Raw genomic sequence first — 15778 nt, forward strand, 5'->3', positions numbered from 1 at the left:
TGGAATATGAGAGATGGATAACATGAAATTTAGAAGACAGTTTTCTCCATATGACATAATGATGGTGTGCCTATCCAGATTAATTGTGCATTAACATGTATTTTTCAGTTGCGAGGACTTAGAGATTAACACAGGCACACACAAACGTACTCACAGCTGGGGCAGAATGGTGACAATCACTGTCGAAGTCAACCCTGAACCCTTCCTGCAGCTGTAGCACCCTTTGGAGGAGATGAGAAAGGAAAAACACCAAACCTAAGCTATGGTGCATCTCCCTGCTACCATGATTCAGCTGTCCCCTTTCTATGCATTCATAAAATGGGGTTGGAAGTGACCTTTCAAGCTCATCTAGTCCAAGCCCCTGCCATGAGCAGAGACATCTTCCCACAAATCAGGTTGCTCAGAGGCCAATCTGGCCTGGCCTGGGATGTCTCCAGGGACAGGGCATCCACCACTTTTCCTCCCATTCTCTTCTTCCACAACATTCCTTGTTTGGTGTTTGTACACATTTCTGGAGCTGAGCAAGAAATCCCTCCAGATCTCTGTTTGGTTTTAACTTAAAGACATTGCTATTATCCATTCCAAGAAGGTCATTTTGAAATCCGATCTGAATACTGACAACCTAATTAGAAGGACCAAAGAGAGGTGTAGAAGTCTGCACCGGTACAGATGCTTGCTCTGGTCCCAGGGGGCACAAACTGGGGGTTCATTCAACACAACCAGGGGAGGGATCCTCCAAACAGGGCTGAGAAATCAAGGGCCCACATTTCTATCGCTTCACTTGCACCATTTGACAGAGGTACCTATCTCAGGTAACTCTGCTGCAGAAGCTCTATGAACAAACGATCAACGCTCCTGCTAACGGCTGGTCTGCAACGCATATGCAAGGAGCCTTCATCACTCACCCTTGGATGATGGTCTCTCCAGGTCCGAATCGAGGTGGATCGGTGGGGCCATGTAGGAAACCTGTCCGTGGTGAGCCTGCCCTGTGGACAAATAAGTGGTTTAGTGTTTCCTACAGAGATGTCTCAGGGCTATCATTAAACATACAGCATTTTTACAGCACCGGATTCAAAACAGGTTGGCAAGTATTTTGTTCCATTGTGCACTTTTCATAGTGAACTTCCATTTTGTGGATATACCTGAAGAGAAGTTAAACTATTTCTTTTGCTTTTTCCACACAGACATAGGTACTACGCTGAACTTTAGTCATACCAGATACCGGTTTGGGGAGCTCAGTGTTCCTTTCACCAGAGTGGAAGCTTTTTGTTTCCCAACAGCACTGTGCAGTTTTCCCACTTACTACAGACCCAGTTCTTCTCCAGTAATTTGGAATAACTCTATCGAGAAACTTTTATTTATAATAAAAACATGTTGTAATTCATCTATTTACTGTAACAATTTACAGGGTTGTTAATCTCTTTTCCTAAGCACAGAAAGTTAATGACACATAGATTACGGTAACAGCTAGAGTAACCTTCCTGTTTCAAGTAATATTTGTGCTGCAGTAAAAGAGGTTGATTCCTCTTATGAGGCACATTCCAAATAATTAATATGGCTCCCTGTTGACACTTGCTGTTGTTGCTCCAAGCAATTTCCAAGCGAGCATCACAGGCAGTGGTACAGTCTTTGGGCTTCTCTGTAATGACATCCAGAAATACCATGAGCACGGTACGCTGGTGCACATAATATGTTCAGAACATCTCTTCAGGGAGGATACAATATTAATGGGAAAGGGGGGGCGGGGAAGAAAGAAGTGTGTCTGAATGGGCAGGATATATTTACCTCTATGCTGAGGCTGACTCAGGTAATTTGCATTATTAGCCATTACAACAACTGGACATTATTCAGGTTTAAAATCTACTGACACATCACAAATTCTGCATTTGTTTTTAAGTGCTTTAACACGGGAAATCTGCTTCAGGCAAACCCATAGCTAATGACGAGCTATCCTGCTTTCCCTTTCTTGTTCACATGTTATAAATCCATGTGATGTCATTAGTGAGCACAAGTCATCATTTAATAGCTGCTCTGTTCTGCAGCAGAAACAGGCAGACACTCATTGCTAGCACGCCTTTTTTTTTTTAAAAAAAAAAAAAAAAGCAGCTTATTTTATCACTTCGTCTTCTTGGGACCAGGTGATCCCAAATACAAAAAAAGAATGATTCTGCAGGTTTAAAGGGCCAGGCTGGAGTAAAGATCCAGACACAGTATATTAAAGACCACAAAACATCTGAGAGTTTGTTTAGACATTTATTACAAGTCAGTAATAACTACAGAAGTTTATGAATGTTTTATAAAAGCTTTTACCTAATATGGAGGAAGCAGCAGCATCAAATGTTCTCCTGTGATAAATGAAACAATTCACTGAAAGCTTTTATCTACTTGCTGCTGATGCAAATATACACTATTTCCAAAAAACAGCCAACTAGATTCCTGTATGCTTCTCACAATGCTGATAAATCAAATTTGGGGTTTTAATATTCTCTCTATAAAAAAGCAGTGCAAACAATTGTTGTGCTTCATTTTCTGGCCTTACAGCATTGCAATTTTTGCCACTGACTGCATTAAAACACACAATTTTACCCAATGGATCTATGCAAGATTTTGATGCTGATATAACTGGTACAGCTCTAAAGTCAAGTCACAAAGACTGACAGGACAAGTTTTGCCAAGCAATGCCAACTCCCAGTCCCTTTTGTGTAGATTTTGCTGTTTTGGGTGCTTAAAGCCCCAGTTTTAAGGACTGCGACCTGTTTCTAGGATTGAGACATTCTCCCCTCTCCAGTTCCATCTACTGCAGAAAAAATACTTGAAAAAGGGAACGTGAAAACCTTAAAGTAAAAAAGAGACAGCAGAAACACTCAACATCTTCTCTAAATCACCCGGACCTTCACCTGTTTTTATTAGTCTTTTTAGTTATTTAAAAAAAAAAAAAAAGGCAAAAAGCCTCCTTCTGACAAAATACCAAAGGTCTAGATGTCTCTGTTGCTGATGGAAAGTTGGGCAGGCCTCGTATCAGAACAGCTTGCATGGCCTTCTCCAAATCCCATCCCGACTAGAACCATCTGGTGTTTCCGTAGCCGGCTCTCAGGTAAAAAAGCAAACAGTAATCAAATGTAATCATCAAAGCAACCTACAATGAAGTTGTCAATTTTTTATCTAATCACTACAGCTCTGTTTACCTTATTTCTCTTGCTGGCGAGGTCCAGCTGCCAGCAGATTGATGCTGGAGGACAACCCTGGGTCAGCCCTTGTCTGCTCTGAACATGAGCCAGTACGTGACCAGGTGGCCAAAAAGGCCACCAGCATCCCAGCTTGTACCAGCACTGGTGTGGCCAGCAGGCCCAGAGCAGTGACCATCCCCTGGACTGGGCCCTGGTGAGGCAGTTTTGAGTCCCTCACGCCAAGAAAGACCTTGAGGTGCTGGAGCGAGTTCAGAGAAGGGCAAAAGAGACATGTTTGGTAGCAGCAATTTTGCCAGCAAAATATACATATGACCTTGAAACTCTACCTGGTGATGTGGCCTTTCTTGGGCAGACGAAACACACTTGAGGGTTAGAAAGCATGCGTGGCACGCCATGATTTTGAGGTCTGACACATAAAAGATGCAACACATCTGAAAAAGTCAATAACTTACCAGAGCAAAGACTATGTTTTGCAAGGACTGCAGGAAACACAATAGCTTGGTCTAAGGGATTTTTTATTTTTTATTTTAAGAAATCTGGATGCTTACAGAAGGAAAATAAACATCTGCATATCTTAAAAAAATCTGCTCTAAGTTATGTAGTTATCTATAGACGCCACTATAAAATTACAGAAAAAAATCTGCAAATGCATGGACTAACCAAGGAAAGTAGCAACAAAGCAGTCTCATCATCATATATTAAAAACATTTTCCCTTGATCCTTTTTGGAAACATATCCACCTCTTGTAGCATCTAACAGTGCAGCCCTCCTTATTTTCTCCCTGAGATTTTACCATGAACAGTCACAGAGAAAACCTGAGCAGAAAAAATAAACCTAGAAGATTCAAACCCCTGAAAGCAAAAACAAACACCAAAAATGACCACATTTGAAAAACACCTGGTAAGAGACCTCATAAACATCTTTTGACTTGCCTCCTAAAGCTCTGGCAATGCTGAGGACTGGCTCCCTCCTTCTGTTTACCCACTTGCTTGCATCACTAACAAGTTAAGTTAACAACAGTGAAATCACACATCAATTCCTGAGACTTAGCTTCAGTGCTTCGACTCTTTTTTTTTTTTTTTTTTTTAATAACAATGGGATGGGCAAACACACCAGGTATGCTGGAGCACGTCCTCCAGCATTCTAAAGAAAACTCTCAGAAAACATACTGACAGTTTTACTAATATCATTACAGAAGAATTATACTTTGCATACTGTGGCCCTTTTTTCCGTGCAACTGAAAAAATCAATTTTTAAAAGCAATCCAGTTTATCTGGAATGATCCTATCTGTAAAAAACATTATATTTTGGCTACATTTCTGTAAACTCCTAACTGTTAACATGATTTTTTAAAAAAATCTAATTTATTACCTAACTGAAAACTACATTCCATTTTGTTGGGTTGCAATTTCCAGGATCACCACTCTTATCCTCTTTAATTTCCAAAATTAGTACATTTTTTCTTGTCCTTTTTTCTCTACTCATGAGTCTTTTTGAACTCTGTAATACATAGGCATATTTAAAAACATATGGAAAGAGAAATTAAGAAGCTGGAAACACACTCTTCTGCTATGCCATTAAACAAATTTCCTTCAGACCTATTACTCGGCATATATTCAGACTTCTCCCGGCAGCCTTTTTTCTGCCTTTCATCAATGACCATCTTTAAAAAACATCATTTCTTCACTGCCTATCCTTTTCCATTTTGCATTAAAAGCTTTCTTTTTAAATCAAGCTTTTATAAAGCCATTCCCTGCCTCAAACATGTCAGAGTTAGCACCGATTCTGTCCACGGCTTCATTTATTCATGGACTTTCATGGAGTCTCTCTCTTTAATCTGCACATCTCCCTTTCATCTTTCATTGCCCTTTTAACTCCTCAGGGTAGCAGGAACTCAGCTGCTCCCTCTTTTTCTCTGCCTCCCAGGGCTATTTCCCTCTCCTTCCCTCCAAGTCGTGTACAAATACAAGAAAACCCTCTTTTCCAAAGTCCACTCTCCGACTACATTATCTCTGCTCTCTTGCTGCAAATGGATGGAAGTTACCAAAGCCATCGATGTAAAGCCAGTGTCACAAGCAAGTGGTTTTTCTCCTACACAGCTCTTGACAGGAGGAAAGTTATGACGTTGTCTGGCTACACGTTGTTTTTCAAGCTGTCAGAGGGCCACCAAGATAATCAGAGGGGTGGAACACCTTTGAGGACAGGCTGAGAGAGTTGGCGATGTCCAGCCTAGAGAAGAGAAGCTCTGGGGAGACCTTATTGTTACCTTTCCATATTTAAAAGGTGCCGATAAGAAAGATGCCATGTTGAGCTTAATCTTCAGTGGCAAAGCGTCCGGGAGGGCTGTTGGAGAAGGCAGCCAAGATGCCGGGTCACATGGCAGGAGGCATGGGCGAAGCAGACAGGTAGATCTGTAAGTCACCAGCCTGGAGATGGTAATTGAAGTGTCTTGTAGTTTCAAATATTGTGAGATGTGGCCCAAGAATTTGTCACTCTCACTTTCCTCCATTCCTGACAACTTATAGAAGATGTTTGTTCCAATTCTGCCTTTATTTCCCAGCCTGTATTTCTCTGCACGGTCTCCATCCCCACATCATACCTCCCTGGTCCTGCCTATACCCCCTGCTCTTCTGCCACCTCCTGAGCAGATCAGACCTCACCTCCGTTCACCTTCCACATCAGGCAAGTCTCTCTAAAGGAATTTGTGATTGCAAGCCTCCAATAAATTATTTCAGGGCACAGGTCTGCTTCTCCGGCTCCAGACACGCATCCTCAACTCCACCTTCCAGGGGTGGAGCCGTACATGAGATTGACCCTGTGTTATTTGGTGAAGGAACTAAATGAGGGTAGGTATTTTCTCCATGAACTAAAAGAACGGTCTAAGCCACCTTATCTTTTTTCTTTTGTTCTTTCTTTCTTTTTGAGATAATAGAAGGTTTGTCTCAGCATGAAGAACATGGCTGCCTGTAGAGAGATTTGGATAACTCCCCCCTGAGCGCTAAAATGCTGTCAGCTGAAAAACTGAGCTGTTTGGGCAAATCGATCCAACTCTGACAGACTTCCTCGTTGTTTGCATGTTTTCTCTCACAATCAAAAGCCTCCTGAGGAATCCACGTTTTCAGCTTTGTCTCAGAGAAGGGGGACAAGAGAGAAAATCCACCTCTGGATTATTCTTACCTCAGTTCTCACAATGTTACCATAGGTCTTTGCATGATTGTTTTGATTGACAATTAAAAAAAAATAAATTGTCCTTAGTCACATATCCCATCACCTCTGAAACACAGTTACCCAACACCTCAGTCCAGAAGAATTATTTTTTTTTTTTCCTCTTTAGATCTCCAACCACTTAGTTACTTAAATGAACATAGAGATTTACCTATCCATACAATAGCCCTGATTACCACCTAAACTTCCTCAAACAAGCTAACCCTTAATCTTGCGTTTGGGTTTCTTAAATGATCTTTTGATCAAAGAACTGACAAATTCCACCTTTGATTCTCTGGCCTCCCTCAGTGACACAAAGCTCTCCCTTCATTTTCTTGTGACCCATGCAAGGAAGAAGAAATTCCAGTATTTCTGATTGGGTGTGTGAATGATGTGAGATTCACAAATTAAAAAAAAAATAGAATCACGGAATCATAGATTTGACTTTCTAAAACTTTTTAAAAAGTGATAAAAAATTTCTGATGTGGAAGCAGTTGTGACCCCATGGTGACAGTGACACCTTCCGAGCAGCATAAACTCAGCTTTCTAAAGTCAGCCATCAGTCCTTAAGCAAACCAGCCGAACTCCAGGGAAGTCTCCGCCTGAAGTCCACCTCCTTTCTGCAGCACCGAGAAAGGTGGCTGGGTCACTCTTGGTGTCAGTCAACCATTTCAGAGGGAGTTTAAGGTCCTTTTTTACAGGTGACTCCTTTGTGCAGAAGTTCAAGCTTTCGTTATCCTTCCCTCTGGTGATGATTTAATTAGAGACGGGGTTTCCTTTCTCAAGTTACTGGATTTGAGGAATCACGCTGCTGTTATTTCCAGGCAAATCAAACAGAAGCAAAGAGGGACAGTAAATAATGAGGGAAAAGTCCCTAAATAAAAAGAAAAAAAATATATATATATAAACCCTGATGCATCTACAAAAAGAACAAGACTTGCTCACCTTCCCAGCAGGCTGGAGACCCTGGCATCCCATCCCGTACTGCTGCGTTCAGGGAGTAAGTCCTCTGAAAGTTTTTCCTTTGCTAGGAGCCAGTGCAAAATCTCCAATTAGTTTCCTACAGATGCAACGCCAGATTGCAAAACTGCCTATTACTCGACACAAAGGCAGTTTTCTGCTCAGGATAAGCAGAGGTTTAAAACCACTAGGAGATTTTATGAATGGCTGAGACCAAAAGAAGGGAGCAATTGCAAGAAAAAAGGAGAGGGTAACAAAAATCTGTGCTGTGGATTAAGGGCAGAACCCTCCACTTTCTGCAAAGGTTAAAAATGACTGGAACAAGTTGAAAGTTCCCAGGACAAGCAGAAGGCAAAAAATACAAACCAGCCTTGGTTTGTCAGATGTTTGAAATGACATTGCTCGAAAGCTGGTGCTGGGAAGACCTTTCACTGTGACCCCCAAAATTCTGAAGGAGTTTTAACCCAAAAGCAACAAGAAATAATAAGTATTATGGATTTAGGCTTTTCCTTGCTGTGCCTCAGATCTTGAGGAACTGTGTTTTAAAGCTTCTCTTCCCACTTATAAATGCAAGAAGACATGAAAATCCTGCGATCACAGAGGCTGAGGCTCTGTAAAAAAACATCCCTGAGCTCAACAACACCAACAGTCCTGAAGTTTAACTTCAGGAGACCAAATGAGACCAAAATGTAGAGTCCGTTTCCACAAAGACAAGTAATTTTTGAAGGGTATTGAGAAAACAAAGCAAGCAGAGTGTGGTCCCAAACGCCCAATCCACCAGTGCTCAGGCTGACAGACTTTGCAGTGGATAAGCATTGATGGGTTCTGTCCCAGCATTATCAACAAGTTGGGACCAGGAACATCATTAAAGCTCAGGTTTACTGGGATTCACAGCACCAGGAATTAGAGCCATACATTTCTGTATGCTCTTCCTGGTGTACACCAGACCCATGGCGCAGAAACGCCGTGACAGCTTGAGTTGTTCAGCTGGAGAAATCGTATTTGAAACGGCATGTCGGGTTTTGATTAAACTGGCAATTGAAACAAGTGAGGAGCAACATGCCTCGGGGTCACAGAGATGATAAGTTTCAAGACAAAGAGCCAAATTTTTAGGTGCTGCAAATGGCTGCAAGTTCATGGTCTTCGACTGGGCAAAAAGGCAGAGATGAGAAGACAAGTAGATACCTGGCGTTACCCTCTGATGGAAGCTGGTGAGGGTCTTCAATCCTCTTTATAAAATTTGGCCCATTCAGATGCTTTTCTAAACTAAAATCACATGATTCAGTGAGCTGATGCATCTTACATTTTCAGTGGTCACAGGGACAAAGGAGAACTTAATGATTATCTACCAAAACTTCATCGACATCATCTATAATAACCACCTATTGAGGAGGTCTCCAAGATGAAGGCATTAAAGTCCTCTGTGGTCAGCAGCCCTACCACTCAAATTTTAGCTATAAAAATTGTCATAGACAAATGAAAGCATTGGGAACGCCAGGACTGATGGGTACATACAGCCGAAGAACAGTCAGGTAGCAATTGCGCAGACACACTTGGATGTCAGCAAACCCTCTTGGATCTGGTCCACATTTCCCAGTTTCAGAACAAAGGTCCAGAATTCAATTTAAAATACTATCAAAACAGCATTAACAGAGAAAAGAGCAGGCAATAAGCTCATTATGGGGTGCAATGAAATGAGAAAATATCACAACTGGCTGAGGATGTAAAATACGGACTTAGCTAGAACGCAAGGAGCATCCAAGCATTCAGGAGACACTGTGGTTGGAGAAGGAGGACCCCATGACATCAAGCAGAAAAGCCAGCCTGTGTTCCTAGGAAAGCAGGAAATTCTGAACAAAATTCAGCCCAGCTCAGGAAGATAAAAGGTCTGGATGCATCCCTGCCTCTCATGCAGAGAGATGCCCTGGGAAGGCACCAAAGGTAACTTTTAACCAAAGTCATCTATGCTTAGCTCTGCAGGAAACTAAAAAAGGTCATATTTGCCGTGAGCTCTGCTGGCCACCTTTCCATCACGCCTCTGCTCCTGGCATTTGACGTTTTCAACCACCTCATGCACATCTCTGCTGGGCTGTTGTTAGCGTGATGCACCGAACCATCACAAAATCTGGCACCTGACCAGTTCCCTGCTAAACGCCAAGCCTGGAGCTGAATCCAGGCCCATGCAATTAGCAATGCAGATAAAATACACAGCTTCGTCTTTGTTTGTAATTAAACACTGAACAATCTTAGTTAAATTTTGGTTATCAAATGCAGCTAGGGCAAAATACAAAGGTTTGCTCCCTGTGCACAGTAAAGGCATTGATTTTTATACAAATATATCACCACCAGGCATAGCTACAATAGCTATCCTAACATGAGATTTATGAAGATAAAACATTCCATCCCAGAATCGCAAATAAATAAATCACCTGCTAATTCACTTGGAGTGCTTGCTCCTTTTCCCCCAAAGCAAAAGGCAGGGCAGGTGATTGATGTTCCTACCCAGCCATCAGAAAATTTAATATTCTTCCTGGTCAGTCCAGCAAGGAATGCTGAGATTTTCCAACTTTTGTTAGTCATGAGCTATGGAAGAGGGCAGAGAATGAATGACACAGCCACAAAATAGCTATAGGACCAGCTGCAAAAACAGGGAATAATCCTTGTTAGACCTACTCTAAGTCGTTAAAATGACAGTTTGTCTGCTTGGTCTAAAAGTGCCACGAGCCCAGGGCATGGGGCTCAAATCAACACTAGGTTTTTACACTGCTCTGGGGCTGAGGGTCCAGACCTGTGTCAGGCAGAACAACCTGCCCTCCCAAGGGAACTGACGTATGAGGAGCTATTTTGGTTATGACCTGGAACAAAAAACAGAAAAGATGGTGACTTTCAAACAATGCTGACCCTAAAGGGACTGAACCTCTCAGTTTCACAGAACTGTTAGGTTTTTTTTCTCCCCTTAGGTAATACTACAAGTTTCATGTTAACATTTCATGTAACATTCAAACAATAATATAACAGCATTTACTAATGACAATGGCAGCATTCAAAAGGCTTGTTTTGGTACTTTCCTGCCAAAAAAAGCCAAGTTCCCCCCAAATATTTTGATTTTATTACAATGGGACATTATACAACAACAGCAGCAATAATCATTTTATTGAGTTTTTGCTTCATTGCAAACTGTAGGAAAATGGCCTAATGCACGAAACCTGCCCATTCTTGCTGTAGTGTTTTGGTTTGGTTTAGGCCTTTTTCCTTTTGCTTTAAGCTTAGTATTGGCTGTCTGATGTTGTCCAACAGAGCCAAAGCCTGAGTCTTGCCTAGAGTATCGTGTGGGAGGGGAAAATGCTTTGAAATTGCCCGAAAAATTTTATTTTCTAGTAACTAGATTCAGTTTTCAGGCATTCAGTACAACTATCTTTATGTTGTTAATCAATACATTTATCTAATGAGTATCTCCTGGTAATCTTGCCTATATTACAGGAAACCCAAGCACAGCTGAGATAAAAATATGCACATACTCAAAGCTCAAATTAAAGAGAAAAAAAAATCAATTCAAAGTTAAATTACCCATCTTAAATTTCAGTATAAAGGCTACTAGAAATACTGAGTTCTTGAACTTCAATTAATCTGTAGCTATTAAGCCAGAAGGGAAAAAGATTCTTCAGAATATCAAATGGGAAGCTGCAAAGAGCTCAGACCAGCTTGCGGGTGGATGTCACTAGTGCTTAAGCTCCTACTCCTGGCTTTGTTAGGCTGGTTTAACTCCTGCTTGCCTTAAGACTCCTTTGGGTTTCTTGTTTCCAGGCATCTGAGTGCGAGTGCTTGCATGCGTGTGGCATACATTTTCCAGCTTCACTTCTCAGGGATTAATTGGCAGAAGTGCTTGTCATGGTTAAATAATTTTATTTAATTTGCATGGTGTGAAGATATTTGGGTAAAAGGGAAAAATAATTAAAATTTAATTACTTTCCCCCACACACTTTATAATGAGAAACAGTTGCACTCCTTGGAGATTCAGTTGGCAATAGAACATCACTCAGTTTTATTGTTAAATATGCAATAATAAAAATAAAAACATTAAAGCAATGATCAATGTCTTGGAGTAGAAGAATGACATACAGCCAGGTCCAGCACAGATCTCTAGAATCAATGATAGCTGAAGTTTATAAAGACACTGAGGGGATAAGGTAACATCAGCATCTGGTATGGAAACATCCAAAGGACTTTCTTACAGGTTTCTAAATAACAATAATAATAATAATAATAATAATAATAATAATGATGCTGATGATAATCATAATAATAATAATAATAGTAGCAATAAAATACTATTTTTTAATCTAAAATGTCACAAAACACAGTTTCAGAAGGAAAAAAATACATTCTGACAGCATAGTATTTCAATTTGAATTAAGACACTTTTAAGTGCAGCCAATTTCTATTTGCATATTAAGAGAATGACAATCTCTTTCTACCAGAATTTGCCACTACGCTTTGACAAGAAAAGTCTGCTGTAATAACATTCTTAATACAATTAATGGTTATTTACCAAAGTGTTTCTTCGATCCTCTACAGTTCACTTCCTTTCATCATCTTTCACTTGGTGTAAATACAGACTCACTTACAAAGAAGCAGAGAAACAAAACAAAACGAAACAACCCAACAATCAGAAAATCCATTATGGAAAAACTGCTGGAACAAGTTTTTGCCCTTTCCCATGGCCAGATGTTCTCATCCACGAGACAATTAGAACTTGATGACAAACTCCAAGCTTTAAATGTCACTCACTCCCTACCGCTCTGGTTCAAATAAAAATGGAAGTGGCATTAAGAAAGCAGTATGCAAGCTCTGCAGACTGGTAATCTCTTCTAATTAAAAACCAAAGTTTACAGATGCATTTAGTGACACTCATTATAAGGTACACACCTGAAAGTAGAAATCTTTCTTGGTTTTAGTGCCCAGAAAGAATGATTTCTTATTGCTAGTGAATTATTTGCTTTCACCGTCCATTCAGGAATTTCCCACTCCATGTAATAAGTTTCTAACATCTTTAAAAAATATATATCTATTAGAAATTCCCACAGTAGGCAACCTCCTGAGCACCATTTGAGCAAGGTGCAAAGTGTGCAATTTAAGAAGCTTGTTTTTGACTTTCTACAAAAACAATTTTAAAAAGACACAAAAAGGACTTGCTGGCTGGGCAGTACAACAGAAATATTTATAATGCAAATATTATTTTACCTCTCTGGCACTGTGAGAGAATATCCACCCATGAAAAGCAGCCCAGGGAGCGAGGCAGGGATCGCCTGGGTGCCTTTCTGGAAGCTACACTTGGTAAAGTCAAGTCACTAGGCTCCATACAAGAGGAAGTGGATGAAATCCGATCGAATGCATTACAGAGGTCAGACTAAATGAGCTAATGGTCCCTTCTGGTCTTTAAAAAAATCTATTAATCTAATTTAATTCTCTGTTCTACTCTTCATACCAGAGTCAATTTAAACTCATTTATATGAAAAGAGCAGCTTCACACAACACACCGCGTTCTGACTATGCAGTTTTAGGCTACCCAAAAGCTTCATTTAGCTCCCGCGAAGCTCAGGAGGCGGCTTTTGTTGCTCATCTGCAAAGATAAAGCTTATATTTACAAGCAAGGTACCAGGCAGAGGCTCCTCTTCCATCTCAATGTTGGATTAATCTGCACCTTAAACTATACGAATCGACCAGAAACTTCCCAGAGCACTTTGCACCTTGGCTTGGTTTTTGAATGCTGCATTCCTCGCTCCTCCTGATACTTTAGGACAGAATCATAGAACAGAATCATTTCAGTTGGAAGAGACCCTCAAGATCATTGAATCCAATCATTAACCCATTCCTGGCACTAACCCATGTCCCTAAGAACCTCATCTCTGCCTATGTTCAGCCCCTCCAGGGATGGTGACTCCACCACTGCCCTGGGCAGCCTGTTCCAATGCCCAACAACCATTTCTGGCAAGAATCTCTTGTTTCAGTTAAATTTGCCTGAAGTCCCATTTCATCACAGCACATTTTAATCAAGCAAAAATCCTGTCACAGTGAAGAAATCACATTACAGTTAACAATTCCTACGTTGTTTTAATGGGCACATCTCTTTCACCTAAGTCTTCATCATCTGCTTTGCCCTCCCAGTCATGAGCACACCCTTACAAAAAAAAAACTTTTCAACTTAAGAATGTAGGGTAGATATTGTGACTCAAATTCATATGGACATTCACTATTTGTTCCAGCTTTCAATAGAAATTTATATATCCTTTCTGGATGCTTTACACACAAATCAGGAGGCCGAAAAGCCTCTTGCTGGCAAAGTACAATTCCTTCCAGGGCCAACAAAAAAAAATTACTGTGGATTCACTCCTGAAGCCACTAGTCCAGAGTCCCACCAACTTCAGAGGATTTGTCTGAATAGTGGCTGAGCTGAAACTCTCCAAGAACTTTGGGATTTTGATCCAGTAACTTTGTCATTATATCAACCTTTACCCATCCACATGTGGCAAACTTACCTAAAGGAAATGGACACTTTTATTCATGTTTTCTTCAAAACCCAAGTCTCTTGATTTAAAATCGCTACTGACACCAAAACACATTTCAAGGAGTACTTCGAAGTGCCTGTCATCTCTTTTTTTCCTCAGATTTACCAATCTTCCCCTGTGAGGCTGCTGACAGCATTCCCACCCAGCATTTCACAGCCCTTCACAGTTGGTCCCATTTCTCCCAAAACATGGAGATCTACAAACGCTGTAAAGCTTCCTGTACAGGTTTGAGAATTTTGTAGGTTATTCCTAAAGAGTTTTTACTCCTCTTTACCCTGACTATCAAGCAGGAAGAACATTCAATGCGTCTTCTGCTTGCTTCTGCTTGGAAGAGACCCTCAAGATCATTGAATCCAACCATTAACCCATTCCTGGCACTAACCCATGACTCTAAAGGGCATGGCAGGGCATCCACATGTGCCTTCTTGGCTTTCTTGGTTTAAAAAATGAAAAAAAAAAGCTGGCACAGAAGAACTGCAGAGTGCTGGCAGCATCGAAGAAGTTAATTAGCAACGCTGAACTAGACTTCAGGAGACGAGTCTTAATAAATGCTGCTAAAAATATTACAGTATTCATTTCCAGAACAAACACAATCAGCAGCAGACGAGCGATGAGAGCGACCCAGACCCATGAACTACCACACGATGGGGGTATTTTCAGTGGGGAGTAGGAATAAAAGCTGCTCATTTTCAAAATCTTAAAAGCCTCCATTGGCCCCATGGATACTGGCTGGAGCTTTAGGGCACAGGTTTTACGGCAGGTTTCCCTTTGGTTTGCAATGGTGAGAACCCATCTCCAAAGAGTATACACTCAGCTCCACCATCCTACCGAGAGAAGCAGATTTCTGCTTAGGAGGAGGGAGCAACTGTATATTTATTTGTACTGGAGAGGCACTAAAGATACTCCTGCTGTACTAACCAAACAGTATTAATATTTACTAAGTGCTCCATAAAGGGAGTTCTTAAAAGCTGAGGAATCTTGCACTTCTTAAAGGTTTGTTTTTTTTTTTTTTTTTGTCAGAAGGTAGAGAAAAGAGCTCAAACTCCAGCTTTCCTGACAAAAAAACCCCAGAAATCCCTAATTTCACAATGGCGTCCAGTATTATGATGCTCTAATTTTTCAATCAGACATTACTTTATAAAGACGGTAAATTGAAAACAGGATGAAAACAAAGAGACAGATCAGGCCCTAAAATGGGGAACAAATGCAATTCTGGATCCCAGGTAGGTGAAATATCCTCCTGTCCTGCTGAGCTCAAGGTACCAGCTGGCCAACAAATGTAGGCTGAGATGCCAGCTTTGCTATAAAAGATGAGGAGTCTCTGTGCTTTCTTCACCTCCAAACTTAGACATGTCTTTCTGTCTTAAAGAGCAAAAATGGACCAAAGTATCTACAGAATAAATGGGACGGGCATATATGGGCAAATATTAGAGGATAAAAGCCATGATGCGCAGGGCTTAGCAGAGGCTTAGCCCTAGCAGAGGCTGCCAAAAGCAAGTGGTGATCTCTCCAAAAACCTTCCACAACGCTGTGCGACCAGCAGCTGTCACTGCAAGCAACCAAGAGGAATGGGAGCAAGAGTCAGGGATGCTCCTGAATGGGATGCAAACAACTGGAAAAAACAAACAAACAAACAAACAACCCCCAAAAAACAACAACGTAGGAGAAGACACAATTAAACACTCAGCAGCTCCCTGAAAACGGTACTGGACACCCCTTTCAGTTCCCTATTAGCAACTTTGAAACGTTCAAGATCCTCTGCCCACTATCCACATTACTCAGCTGTCAAAGGCAAGGTCTCAGATTTATGATGCGAAAATTACATTTTAACGAGGTGTCATATGTGTTTAAAGTTCTTAT

At 41.0% G+C, this 15778-nt stretch overlaps 1 protein-coding gene across 35 annotated transcripts in view; it reads right to left on the reverse strand.

Moving 5' to 3' along the window:
• The window catches only part of ADGRL3 (adhesion G protein-coupled receptor L3), a 384288-nt gene that overhangs the window by 103276 nt on the left and 265234 nt on the right, over positions 1-15778 (reverse strand). For 34 of the 35 annotated variants that reach the window (XM_071807883.1, XM_071807860.1, XM_071807857.1 and 31 more), the window contains one exon: positions 906-986. The exons of the other annotated variant lie outside the window; for it this stretch is intronic. In XM_071807883.1, coding sequence (XP_071663984.1) covers positions 906-986 — 81 coding nt within the window. The remainder of the gene's footprint in view (positions 1-905; positions 987-15778) is intronic. 35 annotated transcript variants of the gene reach the window in all.

Source organism: Patagioenas fasciata, chromosome 4, assembly GCF_037038585.1.
Source record: "Patagioenas fasciata isolate bPatFas1 chromosome 4, bPatFas1.hap1, whole genome shotgun sequence".
Taxonomy (NCBI): domain Eukaryota; kingdom Metazoa; phylum Chordata; class Aves; order Columbiformes; family Columbidae; genus Patagioenas; species Patagioenas fasciata.